Source organism: Thunnus albacares, chromosome 1 (genome assembly GCF_914725855.1).
Source record: "Thunnus albacares chromosome 1, fThuAlb1.1, whole genome shotgun sequence".
Classification (NCBI taxonomy): domain Eukaryota; kingdom Metazoa; phylum Chordata; class Actinopteri; order Scombriformes; family Scombridae; genus Thunnus; species Thunnus albacares.
Genome location: NC_058106.1, coordinates 22,214,907 through 22,235,256, shown reverse-complemented (window position 1 = coordinate 22,235,256; position 20,350 = coordinate 22,214,907). Strand labels below are relative to the sequence as shown.

The following is a 20,350-nucleotide window of genomic DNA, read 5'->3' as shown; positions in this document are numbered from 1 at the left end:
AAATTTGTTGGATGTAGGTGAAAACACAGCTTGATACAGCTCACAACAAAGCACATAAAAGTCTAGTATAAGGCTTACGACAATAGAGATGACATACATCCGATTAAAGCCTGTCCTCATGAAGGATTTGCACTGTTACTAACGTCTGACATTGGGCACCCTGTCCAAATGATTTCCTCCCATGGGGCACTGCTCAATCATGAACAAGCTTATGATCTCTGGTATCCTCTGATGATCCTTTGGCACACAATGACATCCCACTTCCACAAAAACATCTTTCCAAAAGTCCTGGTGGCAGGAAATGACGCAAAGAGTGCTGACGAACACGCTGCCGTGTTTTTGTCAGATATGAGGTGTCAACGAGGTGTGTGGGCACAATAAATGATGATTGGAAGCGACGGAAAAAAGACAATATAACTTCTCTCATGGGTCTTCTGCAGTTTATGTGGTTAAACTGAGAACTTAATAGGTTTAATTTACATTACATTAAATGGTTCCCTGACATAATTAAGCTACTCTAATGCAAAATTTATGATTTTTTTTAATAGGCTGAGAAGTAAAGGCAAGCATAGCGGTGATCAATATAAGACAACTGACACAGGCCTTTTTCACAGCAGACATTTCAACTATCCCAGTAAGTCATGACAGCAAGTCGACATGTACAATAGCAGGACCCTGAAACTGAAGCAGCTAAATGGATTCAGCCATCATTAACTTTATTATTTACACCTGTGTTTTTTCCCACTATGACATGTTAAAATGTCTTCCATGAAAAAAAGGCCTTTTGTTTACATCATTTATACGGTTTGACCTACCTTTCAGGAAATACACTTATATGTGTTTTTGGTGAGAGATAGATGAGAAGATGAAGAAGATGATTAGTTTAGAAGGGGGAAACAGCTTTCCTGGCTCTGTCCAAAAGCAACCAAATCTGCCTACCAGCTCCTCTAAACACTAATTTAAATGTTGGCGCATTGGAGTTTTACAGAGGGTTATATGCCAGGTGACATGTGCAGTAACTTCCTGCAGCAGCAGCTGGTTGCCTGCATCATGGTAACTCCAATGAGTCATTTTTATATTGTAGTTTTTGTCTGTATAAAACAAAGACGGATAACGTATTAATTACGGAGTTTTATGGTTTCTGGTAAGTGGACTTTGGGCAGAGCCAGACTGTTTTCCGTCTTTGTGCCAAACAAAGCTGCTAAGAGTGGTATCAATCTTTCCATCTAACTCTTGGGAGGAAGTGAATAAACATAATTCCCAAAATGTCTTAACTATTCTTTCAAGTCCTCTGTATTGCATGTTAGAAGAGGGATTATAGCACCAATCTCCTTTGGTACCACCTCATATTTATCAATAGAAATGACAACAGAATCTTTTCAGGCACCTTTATTTAAAGGTGAAGTGGCAGAACATAAAATCCACAAAGAAAAAAAAACAACACAGGTAAACACACATGTGCAAAGAAGATAAAAATAAGCCTCATGCCATCTACTGAGTGCTCTCATACAATAAGAAAATCGTTCAGTGCTCTGAAGACACAATCCAAAATGGCACAAACGAGAACCATCAATTGCAAAAATATTGCACTTTAGGAACTACTTTGGAATGTGCTTATACTTTAAAATCTTTAAATACGCAGTATAGAAATTTAAAAAACAAATAAAACATTCCTTTATTTTCTATATCTTTAAATATGAGTTGATATTCACTCAGGGGCTTTATTATCTATTGGACCTGAGAGATTACACATTAACATTAGAGTGCAGATAAATGTACACTTTTTAATCTACTGTGGCATTTTATCAAAAGTGCCATATTTATCATCAAAAGTACCAGAACCACAATATTTTATATACTATATTGTACACTCTATACTGTAATTGGTCCCTAAACAGAAATGATCTATTTTTTCTCACTGCAGCAAACAATCTGTCCACTTTCCAATCCAAACAAAATTATAACTTAATTCTGTTAATCATGCAAAAGGCAACATTATCCATAAAACCTCCCAAAAAACGTCTTTGAGCCCTGTGAGTCAGGGTCGTGGATTCAAGTGAGTCCGACTGTCGTGATATGGTAAAGTGACAGAGACAGAGGTCGACTGGGGTCTCTCTAGTGGGGTTCTTTGGTTCAAACATCTTTATCTTGCCTTTGATAAAGTCCTTTTTACGTGTCCTCACGTCTGTTGTAGTAGTCACTGAAGAATGTAAAAATACTGATAACCAGACACATCACCAGGAAAACTATCAGGGCGATCCCGAGAAGTCGCTTACTCCAGGTAATCTTGGGCCAAAACCGCCCGAAAAGAACCAGGACCTCCTCCAGCCTCCTGTGAAGGTAAAGACTTCATACATCATACAGAAGATACAATATTTTCATAGCTGTGTACATTTTTTGCACAGAATTATAGTTTGTATATTTTATGTGTGTTCTTTTTCCCTTCATATAAAAGTATACCAACATCTTTAATCATAATGACCATTATACACTAGCATTGTGTTTCATGTGATGAGTTTTTCCCTCCAAATGTGTGTGAACATGAACATTCAGTGTTCAGCATGTGTTAGAAATAACTTTTAAACCACATGTTGGAAGGTTCATAAAAATGCCGATGAGGCTTTATACCTATCTACATTTCTACAATCGAATATGTTATGATATGAGAACAACTTAAACTGCTACTAATGCTGGTAATTTAAAGTTCAAAGCCTGTCTTGTGTAGATGAAATTCAGTTATTTTTCAGGTCACATGTATGAATGAAGTAGCTGATTTTTAGTGGGAATACAAACCATTTCAACATCAGATGTATGCATTCTGAATGCATACATCTGATCATATGTGCTGTACTTTGAATATAATCTAAAGAGTGGTCATTTAGTATTCCCATATCATTACTGTCAAAGAAAAAACATGCAGTTCATGCTGTATATTTCTTTTGTTTAGCAGCAATTTAAAGCTGGAGTGCTGGACTTTTGTCTCCCCCCTCTGGCAGTGAGAGCAAAGGAGGGTGCTAGGCTGTGATTGGCACACTCATGTGAACCCAAAATGACAGGCACACAGAGATATGTTTTGACGGTCCACTGGCCCACTGGGATTTGTCCATGTATGTCCAATGGCCAGTACACCAGTGGCCGTAACCTACTGTTGTGGCTGTAAAATAGTGGATAAATTGTTTTGTGTGTCATACAACCCCCAAGAAATGACTCATTTCACTATCAGAATTTGATCCGTTCTGTCCGATAATATTTGGAAAGTCTAGAAGAGCTTCACGATTAATGGCCAAACAACCAGCACGGGAATGTCGTGGCCAACATGAGATTTAAAAACTCTGTATACTATGAAATACAGAGAGAGATTTGTTTGAATGTAACAGATGTTCATTTATATGCAAAAGTTCTGCACTGCAGGTTTAAGACAGATTCAGTTTACCTGCTGGTCTTTATCTTCTTTCCACTCTCTTCATCCTTAATTTTTGATTCCAGCAGTTTCTCTGCAGCGTCCTCCTCTTCATGCTTTTCTTCCTGAAGAGCTTTGCTTTGCTTCAGTCCCTCTTGCAAGCTAAATTTGAAAAGTTCACATTTACCAGCAAAATATAATCACATACGGTGATAAAATACTTTACGGTAAGAATGTCCTATAATTTGTCACTGTACATACACAAGAGGATTCACCTGTATAACAACAAAAATGATGGGTCCCATAAATGTGGTGATTTATGATAAGCCACTACCATGGCGTGTGTGTTTATGTGAAGTTAACGAGCAGGAGAGAAGGTCTCACCCTTTATTGTACGCCTCTTCCTCGATCTTTGCCTTGAGCTCAGCTCTGATCTCAGCTCTGATCTCCTCTAAGTTGACTGCAGGCTTGGCTGGCTCGCTTTCCTGCTCCGCCACACTCTTTCCACTGCATTGTTTCAGATAGGAAAATACAATCAACCTCAGACACCATTCACTATCATAGCAGACATTATGAAACTGTGAGGAGTGCACACTCAGGCTCCATGACAACACCGTGGCCTTGTCTTATAATGGACAAACCGCAGAGTGGGAGCTTGCATGAGAGTACAAACGTTGAGCTGGCACTTTGCACGTTTGTTATTGCTATTCTTGTCCTCTCACAGAACATCTAGCTCAGACACTCGAGAGCTCTACTCAAGCTCACTTTATAACCAGGATATGATTGGAGCCTTGTGCCTGGACTTTGTCAAACTCTTGCACAAATGTTTAGATTACGACCCAGGATAGCATATCCATCAACTGCAGCAGGATTTGATTATTTTTTATGCTTTCAAAGTTATTTTCCCCTCACTGGGGCTCTTTCTGCTCTGTAAAACACATCCTGAAGGGCACACAAACAAGCCAAAAGGTCCCACTTCAGCACAAAATGCGTTTGATAAGAATGATTAGCATTTCAGGCTTTTCTTGGCCCATTGTTTCAAGGACTGTGTGTCGACCTTGGGAATCAGACAACGGTATGTGCACGTACTGTACATGCAGTCGTGTGTGTGTGTGTGTGTAAGCAAAACACTACCAGTACACCAAACATACCATTCTGTTGCTGGTTGTGCCGCCTCTGATGAAGCGTTTCCTTTCACATCATTTGCTTCACTCTAAAGAGAAAAGTGTTGAATAATGTTGAAGAATATTATTTTTCTTTAAACAATAATTGGCAATTAACAAGGATGGAAGAAGTAAGTAAAAGTACCAATACCACTGTGTAAAAATACTTTAAATCATGCTCAAGTAAAAGAACACAAGTATTATCAGCCTAAAGTATCTAAAAGTAAAACTACTCCTGCAGAAAAATGGCCCTTGTGAGTTTTATACTATTATATATGTAATGATTCGATTGTTAATACTCGTGCATCAATAAGTAAGCAGCATTTTATTATTGTAGCAGGTTGAGCTAGTTTGAACTACTTTATAAAGTTTAGTTGTTGAGTTCACTGGTTCCCAGTCGAGGGTCGTAAGATAAATCTGGAGGATCATGAGATGGTTAATGGGGTAGGAAAGAAGATAAAACAAGGTTTTGCTACATAAATTTATATTGTTGACTTTTCTCAAATTCTGCCTTTAAAAAAATAAATCGGAGACTTTTACCTCTTTAGGCATTAAACAAACATTCAAATAACATCTGAGAAGTTTAGAGGGGAAACATCTCTTTGGTTGAACTACTAACAGCTTGTAGACATCTAAAAACGTGACAAGGAACCCTTATCAGACACTGCTTTTTGTGCACGCATTTTATAAGCTCATCATAGATCAGTCTTAAACTGTAACTCTAATCAGTAAATTAAGCTGTCACATACATGTAGTGGAGCAGAAGTATAACAGTATAATTTTTACTCAAGTAACTGACCACTGACAATTAATGTTGATATGACATTGAACAGAGGTTATTACTCATAATCAGTAAATTATAGTAATATGAGACAGATGGTCACATTCCAAAACACTGTTAATCTATTTTGAAAAACATAGTAATATCTGAAAAACAATAAATAACTAACACAAAATGTATCTTACACTCATTCAGTAGTCAAAATGAAAGCGAATTTATGAAATGCTTGATATTACATTTTAGAGTTCAGCTCGGGAACAGGAAGACCTACCAGAACAGGAAGAGCAGCACTGGCAGTGGGTCCCACGTTGGGACCTGAAGTCAAGTTGGAGCCGGGGCCAGCTGCGGCTGGGGACTGACCTGGGATATTCAGGAGGTTAAACTTAGGCACCACTGCAACACTCACCCTGCGCCTGGGCAGAGCCTGCGGAGTGCCGAGTGAAGAGAAGAGAGAATGGGCAACAGTTTCAGTGCAACGAATGAGAAAAAGATGAATGTTGGAAATGTTAAAGCTTTGGACATTTACACCTACAGAGGTATGAGAATGTCACTGAAAGAATTTAATGAATTAGACAAGAAACACAAGCCAAACCAATCCACAAAAAACATCACTCAAGAAAATTCAAGTACATTACCTTTCCAAGGGTGAGGGACATTGATCTTGACGGTCGAGGAACTCCATCATCTTTAAAAAGAAACACACATCATACATTACTTCATGCTATTGTCATTAACAAAGCTGCATTAAAACTGTTATAATAAGATACTCCAGGTGATATTAAACGTCCCTAGGTGAATATATGCTTACATAGCAAAGCAGAAGTAGTGCTAAAAAAGGCCTGTATATATAAAGTTTAAAAATACTTTCCACTTACAACCATGAAACCCTTTGCAGAGGAAAAATGTAATGTCAGGTTGGCTGAGTTTCACTCCCTGTGTTTTCCTGTGCTTGAAGTGAATTAGTGTAGTCTTACCTCCAGTGTCTACAGACCCTCCATAACAACGATTTGAGTTCTGGTTGGCCAGCTTCTTAAACTCCATCAGCTCAGCGTGATCCTTCTCGTACGTCCTCTTCAGATTTTCCACATATTGCATCATGACCTCAGTGGCCTTGTTCATACGTTTCTCCTGTTGAAAAATGAAACACTGATAAAAACAAGCCTGCATTGAAACATACACGTACAGAAATGTTAACATCTTCTAAAAGAAAACTGCCCAAAGTAACTATACTAAACATTAAAGCAGAAAGACTTTGAACATGTGGTTGCTTGATGTAGGAGTTATGCAACAATTTGGAAAACATAAGACGGACACAAGATTTGAATAAACGTATATACTATTTTGTAAAATATGTCTTTAAAACTAAATTAAAAAGTAACTTAACACCGGGCAGAAAAGCTGCCCTCTTTGCTTGAAAGTTTCAAGCCTGTTTCACCTCTTGCGTGTGATCGGAAGTGTGTTTTGTTGCTCCCAACAACAATGATGTCACGGTGTACTGGAGTACACCTGTACATCACTGCAGCGAGGTGATAAGTTAAGCCACTGGAGGTCAGTAAAAACAAAATTTAAGATTTACAAGGGGTGTTAAGTTACTTCTTAATTGATTTTGGCCACTAGGGGGCAGATGAGCTTCAACAGCCACATACACACCCTGAAACTTTAGAAAGAAATGACCTACAGTACTAAAATATCCAGCAGACTCAAGGTTATCATCCCATTAGAGTCGCATTTTTGGCCACCTGATGAAACAAAGTCCGATAATCTCTGACTTTTTCTCTCTTCATATCTGGGTATTTAGCTTTCTAGAGGTTTAACTCTCTTAACCAGCTTGTTACTAACTTTGTCTGACTGCCATTTGGTGATGGGCAGGTAGTACAGTGGGTTTATTAGAGTTTGTTTGTTGAAAACAGCTGTCTGCTACTGGAAACTGGGTCAGTGAGACTGAACCGTGCAGTAAAATGTGCCCTAAAACCAAAACTGGGTAGAGACAGCAAATCACAGCAGGGAAGTTTTGTTCCTGCAAGTAAAACATCACATTTAGCATTTTCTTGTTCAAAAGGTGAGGGATATGTACAGTACTCATGGAGATAAATACCTGGTGAAAGGTATTGTGGCAACAATAAATACATTTTTCCTTCTTATGGCTTGCATGTGATAGTATAACTTCAAGGGAGTTATTACTTGCATCAAACTGTATGAAGCAGTGGATACCAAAAACCTTAATCTTGACATTTTAAGAGTATATAAATAACCTCAAAGTCACGCAACAGATTTCTAGTCAATATATGAGAAGCTGTACAAAGAAAGAAAAAGGCAGTAATTCATTTCAGTGGTTTGGGGCTGTAAATAGCAACAGACCCTTGTACTGCAAAAACAGTAAATTTGCTCTTTTTTTTAAATGTTTGTTTTGGCCACAATGAGGTCAGCCATGACATCAGATAAAATCCTTCACCAACAAATCTAAAATGCCAAAGAGACATTCCTGTGGCCCCTAAACATCCTGAAGAAAACAGCATCTTTCAAAAAACAAGATGCAGCCTTTTCTTTCTCTGTCATTAAATCATCCTGCAGTTTCTCGGTTTATATGATTATTTGCGTGTAATTATTTACCTGTCGAACTGCTCCAACTATCTCCGCTCTGCTGGAGAGCCGTGTGGCCAGACGATGCAGCACCGCTACCGTCTCTATGAGGCGTTGGTAGGCCTCACGCTGCTCCAGGTTCTGCCACTGTGGTGCCGTCATCTCCAAGAAACACAACATCTTTTTATTATCATCACACTCTTGAGAAAACACAGGGTACATCAATGTCCCTTTGGTACCTGCGACTGGACTTTTACTCAGACAAGATAAATATTTACTCTGGGAAACTTCCAGGAAACATTAGGCAGATAAACGAGCACTAAAGAGCCAGGGGGAATTCTTCTTTTCCAGTGACTTAATCTAATATCAGTCAATCGGCTGTTTTCGAGGACTGACCTTCAGAGCGCCTTTGAACTCCTCCAGTTCTTTCTCAGTGTCTTCCTCAGTCAGGTTCCTCTCCCTCTCTGCCTGTTTGAGCCGGGTCTCCAGAGTGTAGTTATCATTACGAAATGCCAGTGACAGCTGGACAAATGCATTCTGTGGGGAGGAAGTTACTGCAATATAACACTCAGAATGGCACATTAAACAACACATTAAACACAGATGAGCTGCTGGTGATAGCAGCACACCAACTCACTGGAACAGATCAGAGGAATCTACAGAAAATTTTCCCACAGTGTAAGCGCGAGTCAGTGTGGGTGTTGACTCGAGGCTAATATGCATTTTTATTGGTTATTGTGTGAATGAGACTCAAGCTGCGATCCTGACATTTAACCTCCTGATGTTTTGTTGTGTTGATCAAAGCCAGTCTGCACGGTTTTCCAACATGCATGGGCCATGGCTGAGAGGAAATATATGACCTCTGACTGCCCTGATCCAGACGCATCCCCGTGGGAGCAGCGAGAGAGGCCGCAGCCCGAGCCTGACAGCGTCACTAATGTTTGCATTTTCTCCACAGGAAATCACTGCGAGTCTCTTCGGCCTGATCAGGAACAGAAAACAACTTTCCTGTTGACAGAACAGCCAAATCCAGGCAGCCAATTTTTACAACTGTGTAATTAACTACTTGGTAACAAAACAGGTTATTGTAAACTTGGGGCTACATGTGGAAAATGTTCAGGAGTGAGTAGAACAATACATCTGATTGCACTGTTTGAAGCTGTATTTGAACGAAGTTTACGGTTCAAATAAACAGATTACTGTTGGCAGTAAAGTTTATGAGTTCTTTTATTATGACTCATGTGCACAGTTAATTACTGTACGGTATTTTGAGAGTGGAAATGGGAACAATATTAAATTAAATACATATTTTTAGGAGGCAGACATGGCATAAATCAAGTGATAGTATTTGTGCTTTTTAATGTTGTTGTGTTTTATTTGGTTTCACTTTTGATCTCATAGTTACTGTAAATAATTGCATTTGTAAATGATTTCAGTCACTATTTTTCAGGCTATTATGTAATACCAAAATGTTAAACCTTGTGAAAATACTAGGGACAAGAATGGATATACATCTAGGACTTTATTGTTCTATCCCTGACAAAGTCTGATATGTTGTGTTTTAAATATACTGGAGTGTTGTAAATAAACCTAAACCTATAAAATGTCAACTTATTAAACTGCCGACAAGCCCAAGCAATGCACCACAGGAGAACAAAAATAATTAATAAAGCTTTCAGCACATAACTGCAGCATGCACAAACTGTCAATGCCTCGTCATGAGAATCATTTGAATGTTTTTGTGACGTAATATCTTTATTTTTTTTAGCTTTAATAATGTGTGAAAATCACTCAACAACCTGTACAGATCAGATACCAACCTCAACTTCTTTTTCAGTAAGTGGGGGTGCACTGGAATGAAATCAAAGAGGAACTGTTAGTAAGGTAAGTAATGTAGGTCTGTGTACACAGTATGACTGAGTAAGAAAGGTTATGTTTGCGCTATTAGGCAGAGAAAACAAGCCATAAAGGTAAAAGTTAACCTAAGCAGCTGTTGGTTTGTTACGCACCAGCCTGGTAGACCCCGGTGAAGTTTGAGTTTTCTCAGCATCACATCTGAAATGTTTGGCATGGCGTCTGACTTCTCCTTCGTCTCCTCACTGCTGGCTGAGTTTGGAGAAACGGGAGGACCTGCGGACAGATCGCTGCATGCGTCAGACCTCACAAAAATCAAGTCAGGGCCCGTTAAAATAAAATAAAACATTTGTGCAGTTTCTTTCAAAGCAGTGTTGATAGTTTTGAAAGAATACAATTTATCAGGTCAAAACATGAGGCTTTTTTTAGAACATTTTTGGCTTCAAGTCTCAAGTTAAGTCAAAGCCGTCAAGACTCAGAGCACTCCATTCTTAGCCAAGTCTAAAGTTCACATTTTTGTGACTTCAGACTTAACACAAAGCTCAAGTCAAACTTAACTGACTTGAGCCTTGTATGAAGTCTCAAGTCTACATCTCTGCCTCTTTCCAAAAGGCAACAAAATACTAACAGTCATTCATGTCTTCCACAGGTGGTCTATGGCTCACACACTTTAACAATCACGCCATCTGCTGATAGAAACTGAAAACAGCATTTCTCTAACTGTATTGTGTGGTTGCCAGTAAATGGGTATTACAGAGGAAAAAAAAAGAAAAAACCCCAAAGAACAGATCATCATCATTTTCTGACTGGAACAGATTTTCCCTGAGATTCAGGAAGTGCACGCCCTTGGCGACATTCTGTGCTGCTGAAAGCACTTTGTTTCTTACATGAACGAGAGAGCAAACAGGGACTGTTACCTTTTTCCTGTTCAGCAGCTTCACTTAAGTCCGGTAACTTGGATGCGACTACGCTTTGGTTACGCATCAGCTTGTGCTCCTGCACACACACACACACACACACACACACACACACACACACATGCAAAGCATTTTCTGTTTCATTTTCATTTTCTTACAGCATTTGACGTGGAACAGCAGGCAGTAATGACAGCAACATGTAATCTTCTGTACTCGTGCTTTACCTCTCTGAGTTTAGACAGTTTCTGTGTGCTCCCCGGCTGGACGGGGAGGTCCTTGTACCCTGAGGATTTGAAGACAGCATCCCTGGGCTTTTCTGAGAAGGTTTCCTCCACTGCAGGAGGGAAACTAGGGGCTCCATTTCTAGAATTGAGGCCACCCACTGCATCCCAGGAAACAGCCCTCATTAGTGGAGGGAAGGCCCCAATCGTCTTGATCTCTGCTGTACAGGGAGCCTGTTGGGTAGGGGGTCGAGGGACGGGCTTGGCGACCCCTGTGGCCGGGGCCTGGTTGGGGTTTCGGCCCAGACCAGTTCCCTCATCAGTTTTATTGACTGCTGGAGGACTTTTAGGTGCAGCAAGATCACACTTCTCTTTCGGAACGTTAAAACGGGGTTTTAGAGTCCCAGAGGACACTTTCCTTTTCTCAGTGGGCTTCCAATCCACCAACAGTCTGCTGCCCTGAGGGTAGCAAGAATATAACTGTTATTAATATGCTCAGCTGTATGAGTAAACCTGTAGTATTAGAAGTAAAATGCCATATCTGTATTAACAAAGACGTTGTTAAACTCCTGCACACTGTCAGCACTTTCATCAGACATTAAACTCACAATATGAGTGTTGCTTTCTCAATAAACATACTGCTGACAGTGTGTGGGAGGATACTACTAATATTCAATTCAACATGTCTGTATTTATAAAAAGAAATGCAGTGAGAGAATCTGTTATCTGACCTCCTGATCCTGGGTCGTCACATCAGGCTGCTCCCTCACAGAAGGAACCTCCAGATGCTACAAGAGAGGACAGTATAGCATATGTTGTAGTGGTAATTAGTGTTACATGTTCAGTGGTTGACTTCATTAAAGTTTAACTGATTTTCAGGGCAAGGCAAGGTGAGTTTTTTTGGAGAAACTCTTTCAAACACAGAGAGGATTCAAAGTGTTTTACCTGATGTGATGAAATGCATTAGAACAACATTTAAAGACACAATAAACAGGAAAATAAAATCAGCACTAACAGTTTTAATTGGGGATAATGAATTAAGCATGCATTGAAATTAAAATATTTATCTTACACCCTCAGCCACCATTAGTGAATGTTGTTTATCAGTACCGATAATTTGTTTACCTGACCAGCAGGCTGGGAGCTGACATGTGTCGCCTCTGTGGGTCCAACAGCTGAAACAGCAGAAAAAAACAATAAAATTATTCTGACAAAGACCAACAAGAAAAAATGAAGCCTTTGCTTTCAATAGTGTAGAAGAAGTCAGGCTTTAAAGTTAATACCAGTTTGAGGGGAGACGGTCAGTGAGCTGCTTCTAGAAGAACATGGTGAAGATGATGGAGTTGGATTCGGAGAAACACCTGAGGATAAATTTATGTGCTGGATTTAGTTTAATGTGACTTTCTGGGTTTTTAAAAAACAACAAACTAAGTCAGATTAAAGATATTTAAGCCTAGAGCATGCTCAGAAACCCTCAGAATAGAAAAAAAAATCTAAATATGAAGTTAAACGGACAAAAACAGCACCAAAAGAGAATTTTCCCTCATAAAATTACAAAAAAATCCCAACAAGTCTCATAACAAGTCTCTGTAAATTTATTAGCAATAAGTTTAAACTAACTATTGTTGTTTGAGATTTTTACATTATTTTATTTGAACTGTTTGACTGTTTTTTGTTTTCATTGCACAGATTTAATTGTTTTTTCAGTTACCTGTGGGTGAGTCGGTGAGGCTGCTGGTGGAGCGACGGCCGCGGCGCGTCAGGAAGCGGTCGCTGACCTTCTTGGCCTGCTCCAGCAGCTCCAGATTCTTCTGTCGATCCTCCTCAGAGAGCTGCAACTCCGGCAGCTGATCCTTCACCAGGTCAATCACATTACCTGTGCTGTCTGAGAAAGACAACACACACACATGTACACATGTTTTTATTCTATTTTCTGTCTTCTAAAGCTTTTCATTAAAGTAGAAGAACATATTTGTTGTGTTTTAGGCAGTTATGAAATACAATTATAGACAAACAGCAATGTTAATCAGTCAGTATTATCCTGGAAACATGAGGTAATAAGGCACTGAAAATATGTAACATTAATCACATAATGTATTTTGTAATATGGATATTCTCATTTTCGTGCCCTTTGTAAAATGTTCACTTTGAGAAAATGAAGACTGTGATAATTAGTCATGTGACTCAGATGTATTTATCACACCTATGAGTACTCAGCAGTTGTACTGAGCGAAACTGAAGAAGCTACAGGCGAAACGCGTTGTTTGCTCTTAATAAAGTCACAGTAAAGTCATTACAGTGTGAGGTGGTTAATTTTGATTTTCACCTTATATGTTCCTGCGACTGACCAGCACCTGACTGAAAATACTGGCTGTGCATGGGGAGTTCTGTCCTTGATGCACTGAAAATATATTGTACATTTTATGATACATTTAAGCACAAGAAGTCTGTGAGTGCTTTTGGAATTGCATCATTTGAAGAGCAGCTGTATCTCATGGATATTTAAGTGGGATTTCTTCTTCTTTTTTTCGTTGAAATTCTTTATTTTAGCATTAAGTGGGATTTCTAAGTATAAAGTCTCATACCAAGGAAATATTCACAAATGGATGTGAGCCAATAAATCAGGTGATGAGGGTTGGCCAAGTCAGAGATGCTTTTTCTTCTCTTCCTCAGCTCAGAAAAGGGCAACAAGCTAAACATCAAAAGTAATCAAAGTAGCGAAAGCATCTCAGGCATGTGGGAGGACACATAGACAGATTCATCTCTCAGGACACCGAAGACCAAACTTAGTCTAAATGTGGTGCTTCGTGTGTGAACACAAAACATGAAAGCAGTGTTTTGTTTTATTAATCCTTGGCAAGACTTTAAAAAAAAGATTAGGAGTACAGTTCAGTGAAGAAGGCACGTTGAAAAGTAGGTAGATTTGTAAAAAGAATTCTAAACAGTCCACTAATAGACCGACACTCCAGAAAAAAGTCTGTGAGAAACAAAAAAAAAACTCATCAAAGTATCTCTCATAGTGTTGCAGTTATCTTTAGATTATTACAGCTCTAGTGTGTGTGCACAGGGTTTACCCACCGACTGTGGTGATGGGTCCTCCAGAGGAGTTTCTGGCCAGACGAGCTCTGGGACTATGCGGCCTGAGAGAGGAAACATTAATGATACAGACACATTATTCCTGTTTACAGCTGAAGAAAAGAAAACTACTTCTGTGTTCCAGATGGGAGACGATTACCTTGCCTGCTCCAGTGGACGTCCATCTTGTTGGAAAATAGTGGCCTTCTGTGGGTAGATGATAGTGGGGGCAGTCATGACAACGGCTCGACTTTCACCTGGTGCAGACTATGAAAAAAACACAACAAAACAAAGAGGTGAAAACAAGTTTACAGTAAAACTCATGTCTTGTTTTCATGTAACAGATAAAGATACACTGTAGGAGTTAAACTAGAAAAAAAACGTGCAGAAACATCAGACTGAACGCAGGTGCGCATCAATCTGTTCTTGGGCAAAAATCAAGCTGTGGGCCCCTGTTGGCCTCCAGTTCCTCTTGTTCTACTATATGTGCATTGTGTATGCATTGTATTGCCTTCAAGTACCCATCAGGTACAGAGCATCAGTAAACTACACATGACAGCTTCAATAAAGTTTCCCAAGAGCCCCAGAAACCAACCAACACTCCAGGTTTGCCTCACTTAAGTGTGTTTGTGGTAATTTGATTAAATGCAATGTTATTTAGGAATATGCATCATGTAAACACAAAACAAACTGAACAACAAATCTATTTAAACTAGATGTTGACATAAATCAGCTCAAGATTATGTAAAAAAACTGCTTATTTTGTGTTATACTGGTGCATATCTCAACAAATTTGCAATAAATCAAACAATCACAAACAGTGGACCTGGGGGACTCTTGGGTCTAGGGGCAGTGATCTGTTTTGCCCGCTTGGTAATCCAACCCTGACTGCACACACACTGCACACACAGTATTTGTGAGAACATGAGAGATTTGCAACTGCTGTTGAGATGACTTGGTTGATTGATTTGGAGACAACAGCTGTCTTAAACTAAAATAAGGATCAGCTCATTAGTTACAACAGTACTTCTGTAAACATGGTGATAAACCACGGCTTTGCTTACAAAGGCAGACAGAAACACTCAGAGAACATTCTCTCTCTCTTTTTTTTTCAAACTTAGATTTCATTTTGAATTCAGCATCCTTACAATACAGTACACTTTTCACTTTTCATCATTTTCTTTACAAACTTTCCAGCTAAATATATATCTAAATAAAATATATGTAAAATTGGAGGAGCCAGATGTAAAATGCAGAGAACCAAACGGAAATGAAAAACAAACAAACAGGGATGAGGGAGGGAGTGTATCTATGGACTAATTATATGTATAATGTGAGTGTCACAAAGGAGATGGAAGAGGAAGGATGTATGAATATGTGGAATGTAGATAATTTGATGACAGAGTCATTACAAGACCCCACCTCTTTATAAATTTGGGTGTTTGGAGCAGGAATGTGATTTGCTCCATCTCAAAGAGTCCTATACTTTTTGAATCTAAACGGTGTATGATGGAAGATTAGGATCAGCCACCTAACTGTGATACATTTAATGGCAGCCCCCCAAAAGTATTTGTAACAAATAGATTTTCCCTCAAAGCCTTCAGGAATTGCTCAAACTGCTTTTTGATTGAAATAAATATAATTATTGATTATTAAGGAAGCCTGAATAGTTTTCAGCAGCAACTTTTAGCTTTGCAGCGTCAAACTTTAAGGCATTAGACAGACCTAAAGGAATGAGTAATAATACCATTAACCCTCTGGTGTCTGGCTTTTGACCAGTGAATTCACTGTGCATGCTTTATTTATTCGAACATAACTTTATTGATATATCATGTAGAGACAGGCTGAGAAAGTGATGCTGAATTATTATAATTGTCAGTGATTAGGTATACACATACTTACAATGAAAAAGCCACAAAAAAGAGTAAATAGAATGTATTATAAATCAATGTCTTATTAGTTTCCTGCTGTATTTATGTTTATGAATAGTGACAATTTTACAGTTTTTTAACCTTCAACAACCTTCTATAATAATATTTTGAGTGATTATCAGTGACGATTTGTACATTTTTACAGGCACCTTTTTCTTGTAACATGGGTTCCTAGTAGCTTTTGTTAAAATAACAAAATGTTATGCCAAAAGACGATGTAATGTCCAACAACAGTTAGGCTATAGGTTAGGTTATAGTTGAGCCATTTGATGCCATGCATGTGAGTTAAGGTGCTAAACAAAGACAAAAATGAACGCAGAGAAAGTCAGCAAACATCTACCAACATTTACTCCAGAGGTTTAATGACCAAGAACAAATCAACACTCAGATAAATTATGCTGAATGTGAATGTTGTCCTAAATCTGTTGAACATTTTCAAACATGGAACATAATGTTGCATGAAGAAAAACTTCACTTCTGAAATAAAAAGTTATTTCTTGTAAAAATCCCTGTCCAACCGTTAAAGGTACGTATAAACACAGACTGCCATCAAACACTAGTTACCTAAGCGCTCCTCTTAGAGCTCATCTTTGCCACTGGAATCCTAATGAAAGGAGTCTGAAGCTGAATGCTGCAGAAAGGCCACGGCCGCGCTGTAATAAAGGTGGATACTTTCATACTGTTGGTACATGGCTTGAAGATTAGATTACACAGCTTCATTACATTCTGCAGAGATGTCTTATCTAGCTTGTGTGTTTATGAGCGACTGCAAACAGCTGAATGTTTAACACTTTGTTGACTAAGTGAGACTAAATCATGCTTGTTCAGGATTATATAATTCATTCTGAAGTGGTCAGCAAATACAAAAAACAAACTGTATCGGACTGGGGATCTTAATTATTCAAAGGGTAAGTCCACCCAAATTAGAAAAATACATTCCAATGCTTTGGTTTCGACTGTGGAACCAGAGTAAAAAACAAGTGTGTAGCTGAAGAAAAGAACATTGTGCTTTTCATTAAGAGGCATTAATCAAATCCTTCTACTGATAAATGGAAAGCAGCCGAGTCCAAAAAGGATGCCTTATTCGAAGGCAGCCTTCAGTAGCAACATTGATAGAGTTTCCTCACCAGGGCCAAATGGATTATTCAGTGGCAGTTTTTATTGACTCACATGCTTTTTCCAAAAACAGAATATGTGCTTCAGAAAGTGACAGCACTTTCACTCACTGTACTGGGAGAGCTCGATGAACTGTCCAGTTCCTCGGGGGAGTCCTCTTCCTCCTCGGGCAGTGTGGGCATGGCGGGGGGCAGTGAGGGACGGGAGCGGGTGTGGGGGAAAATAAAGGGTCTCTCAGCAGCACAGGAGGCGTCACTGTACTCCTTGAAGTTATGGCCACTTTGATCAAGTAGAGATCCTTGCAGCAAGTGTTTCTCCTCTTCCTGGAGCTGCAAGCCCTTAAACACATGTAGACACAAAAGATGTACGTTATGCATGAGAAGACACATGTGCAGTTGATGAGTACTATTGAGGGGAAACTGTTCTTTACTGCTTCCTCAGTTTGCTGTATCAACTACAGGAAAAAAGATGTCACACATGAATGACGATATTCTGAAGATGGTCATTTCTGGCAAAGCACAGCTAAAAAAAGATACAGTAGAACTAACAAAACAGTCACACTATAAACAACCCCCGGAATAGCTTCATTCTCCACGGCCTTGCAACATCACTATTAGCATATTTTCCCAACGTACTGTTACTGTTGTAATAGAAACAAAAACTGTTAAATGTTCCTAAGGCTTAACTGGATGGCTTTTTGAACTCTCAAAAGAGCAAGAGCACACTCATTTCAAAGAAGAATGAACCGTGAACTTTAATGTTATACTGAAAAAATCTCGCAGCATCAGTAAGTGACACCGGTTTCATTCTTTCACATGACTGGGGTTGAATTTGTGGGTGTCAACTACAGTCACAACCACCTAGAGTTGTTGTACCACCACCTTGGGATCCAAGAACATTTTAGCAAAAAACATAACTTTCTAAACATGTTTATGCTGTTAGGTAGTGACCGTGGAGAGATGACGGGAAAGAGGGAGATGAAGAACGTCATGCAACAAATGAATCAAACCGAGGACATTACAGTTATGTGACATGCATTTTTACCAGTAGGCTACCGCAACCTACTGGTAAAAACAGGGCCTACAGCAAAAAATTCAAGTGATATAAATCTACCTGTGCTTCATTTATGCCATGAAAAAACTTTATAAAGTGAAAATTCATGTAGGCCTACTTTTGTGAATATACTGTATTTTCTTAAAGGACCAGTGTGAAGGATTTAGTGGTATCCAGTGGTGAGGTTGCAGATTGCAACCAACTGAATACCCCCACCCTCGCCCTCCAAGCGTGTAGGAGTACCAACTGTGACTGAAACTCGTGAAAAATACAAAGGCCCTCTCTAGAGTGTTTGGTCTGTCCGTTCTGGGCTACTGTAGAAACATGGTGGTGCAATATGGCAGCCTCAGTGGAAGAGGGCCCGCTCCCTATGTAGATATAAAGGGCTCATTCTAAGGTAACGAAAACACAACAATTCTTATTTTCAGGTGATTATACATGAATTAAAACATACTTATGAATATTATATTCCATTTCTGCCAAGTCCGTTCTGCTAGATGCCACTAAGTTTTACACACTGGACCTTTAACCTTCCTTCACTGGGAGAATAGGAGAAAGAAAGATGCAATAAAAGATCTTCAGGTTTTGGAAGGTAGTAAAACATTAGATTCTTCTAGACTCTTTTTTTTTTTAAAACTGAATGGTGCCCAGTGGACCAAACAGCAATGTTCAACACTCAAGGCCTCTGGACACGATTCTCCGCACTTGTCACTTTACAACATGCGTGATTGGACATGCAAATAAATACCACTCATGACTGAGCCTGAGAAGCACAATGTGTGTTTTTCTTCCCATACTGTGACTTTCATCAGGCAGTCCATGTTGACTGATGATGTGTAAGGCCGTGATAAAACCCTGAAACATGAAGTGTAACTTGCTCTCGTGGGCTGACTGAACTGTGAAGCAATGAGAAGCTACACAAACCGTATCTGTAACTGTTGTTTTTTTTAAAAATTCAATAACAAATCATCAATTTAGTTCAAGGTCCATTCAGTAGTAAGATAATAACAGAGATGAGTGAAGACAAGATACAACAAAATATGAATAGTGTAAGTGAAAAGCAAACAGGAAAAAAAAGATAAAGCACCTAGTAGTGCAGAGAAAGAAAATGACTGCTCAATCGCTGCAACAGAGACAATTATACAAAAACAAAAAGTATCCAGTTCCTAAAATAGAGGCTGGGGATGATCAGGAGTGTATAATTTGAACTCTTGACGGTAGAATATTTTATCTAAAATAAATCAAATCCTTAAATCAAACCCAAACAAAAAGTAAAGGCTGAGCTGTGCTGCTGCATGCATGTGTTTTCCATCAATAATAATGGATCATTTAGCTAAAGAGAAACAGGACTTAATTTAGTCAAATATTACGTGTGTGCAACTTGTTTGAGCCATTGTTTGAACTCGCATCTCTTTCCCTTTTAGTCACAAATTCATGCAAATTTAAAGGGCAAGCAAATTTAACCCTTTAAAAGGAGCACAGGGAAAACGCCGCACTGTGTCCACAAACTATTTTCAGGCTTCTTTACCTGCCATTGGTTTACTAAAAACAGATCAAGAGGTGCATGTGCGTCTACGTTTACTTGCCAATGCCTGTCGTCACATGTACCTGCTGATGGATGAGAGTTTGCGAGTGAAAAGTGTGATAAATTAACGCTTATTTCAGAGCTATGGCATGCACTTTGCGTGGGACAAGTCCTCAGTCACTTCAAAGCCAAAATATGCGCTGTGCTGCTCTGTGTCATCACAAACATGACAAGTTCTTGGGAACATATAGGGACAGAAAGGCTGTGAGTCACTTGGGAGGAAATGGGTTGTTTAGCTGTCTCCCAGTGAGCAGAGAGAATATTTCCTGACTGCAGGAATACTGGTATACAGGGTTGAGTTCACGTCTCCTTCTCAGCTTTTAGCTGCAGACTTTTTGATCCTTTAAAACGCAGTCATGTAACTCAACGTTGCTGTTGAGTTACAGTTTACATCTTTTGCTAGTGAGCAGAACATGTGTTTTTTGTCAAATACTCCGCCTAAACCTGCCACTTATCTTGTACCGGAAAGTGTGAACAGTCTCCTCAGTTCTACATATTCAGTTATTTAGATCAGCTTTCATATATAAACATGAGAATGACTCACCGAATATTTCTAACATGGTTATCTAATTGCCCCTGGATTTGAGGGTGACTTTGGTAACAACCACCTGCATTATTCTTGACTTGAACATATGAGTCCTTATTTAATTTGTGTTACCACTTTGTGTTTTATT

General features: G+C 39.1%; 1 protein-coding gene across 1 annotated transcript in view; it reads right to left on the bottom strand.

Moving 5' to 3' along the window:
- Window positions 1-1,374: 1,374 nt before the first annotated feature.
- mrvi1 (murine retrovirus integration site 1 homolog) overlaps window positions 1,375-20,350 on the bottom strand; it is a 34,105-nt gene continuing 15,129 nt past the window's right edge. The window contains exons 21-40 of the mRNA XM_044349814.1: window positions 17,149-17,376; window positions 14,152-14,258; window positions 13,995-14,056; window positions 12,628-12,801; window positions 12,200-12,277; window positions 12,042-12,091; window positions 11,648-11,704; window positions 10,920-11,375; window positions 10,696-10,774; window positions 9,934-10,054; window positions 9,745-9,775; window positions 8,321-8,461; window positions 7,955-8,086; window positions 6,319-6,472; window positions 5,980-6,029; window positions 5,616-5,768; window positions 4,552-4,613; window positions 3,785-3,907; window positions 3,434-3,562; window positions 1,375-2,332 (exon numbers count right to left, since the gene is read on the bottom strand). Coding sequence (XP_044205749.1) covers window positions 2,170-2,332; window positions 3,434-3,562; window positions 3,785-3,907; window positions 4,552-4,613; window positions 5,616-5,768; window positions 5,980-6,029; window positions 6,319-6,472; window positions 7,955-8,086; window positions 8,321-8,461; window positions 9,745-9,775; window positions 9,934-10,054; window positions 10,696-10,774; window positions 10,920-11,375; window positions 11,648-11,704; window positions 12,042-12,091; window positions 12,200-12,277; window positions 12,628-12,801; window positions 13,995-14,056; window positions 14,152-14,258; window positions 17,149-17,376 — 2,550 coding nt within the window. The 3' untranslated portion in view covers window positions 1,375-2,169. The remainder of the gene's footprint in view (window positions 2,333-3,433; window positions 3,563-3,784; window positions 3,908-4,551; window positions 4,614-5,615; window positions 5,769-5,979; window positions 6,030-6,318; window positions 6,473-7,954; window positions 8,087-8,320; window positions 8,462-9,744; window positions 9,776-9,933; window positions 10,055-10,695; window positions 10,775-10,919; window positions 11,376-11,647; window positions 11,705-12,041; window positions 12,092-12,199; window positions 12,278-12,627; window positions 12,802-13,994; window positions 14,057-14,151; window positions 14,259-17,148; window positions 17,377-20,350) is intronic.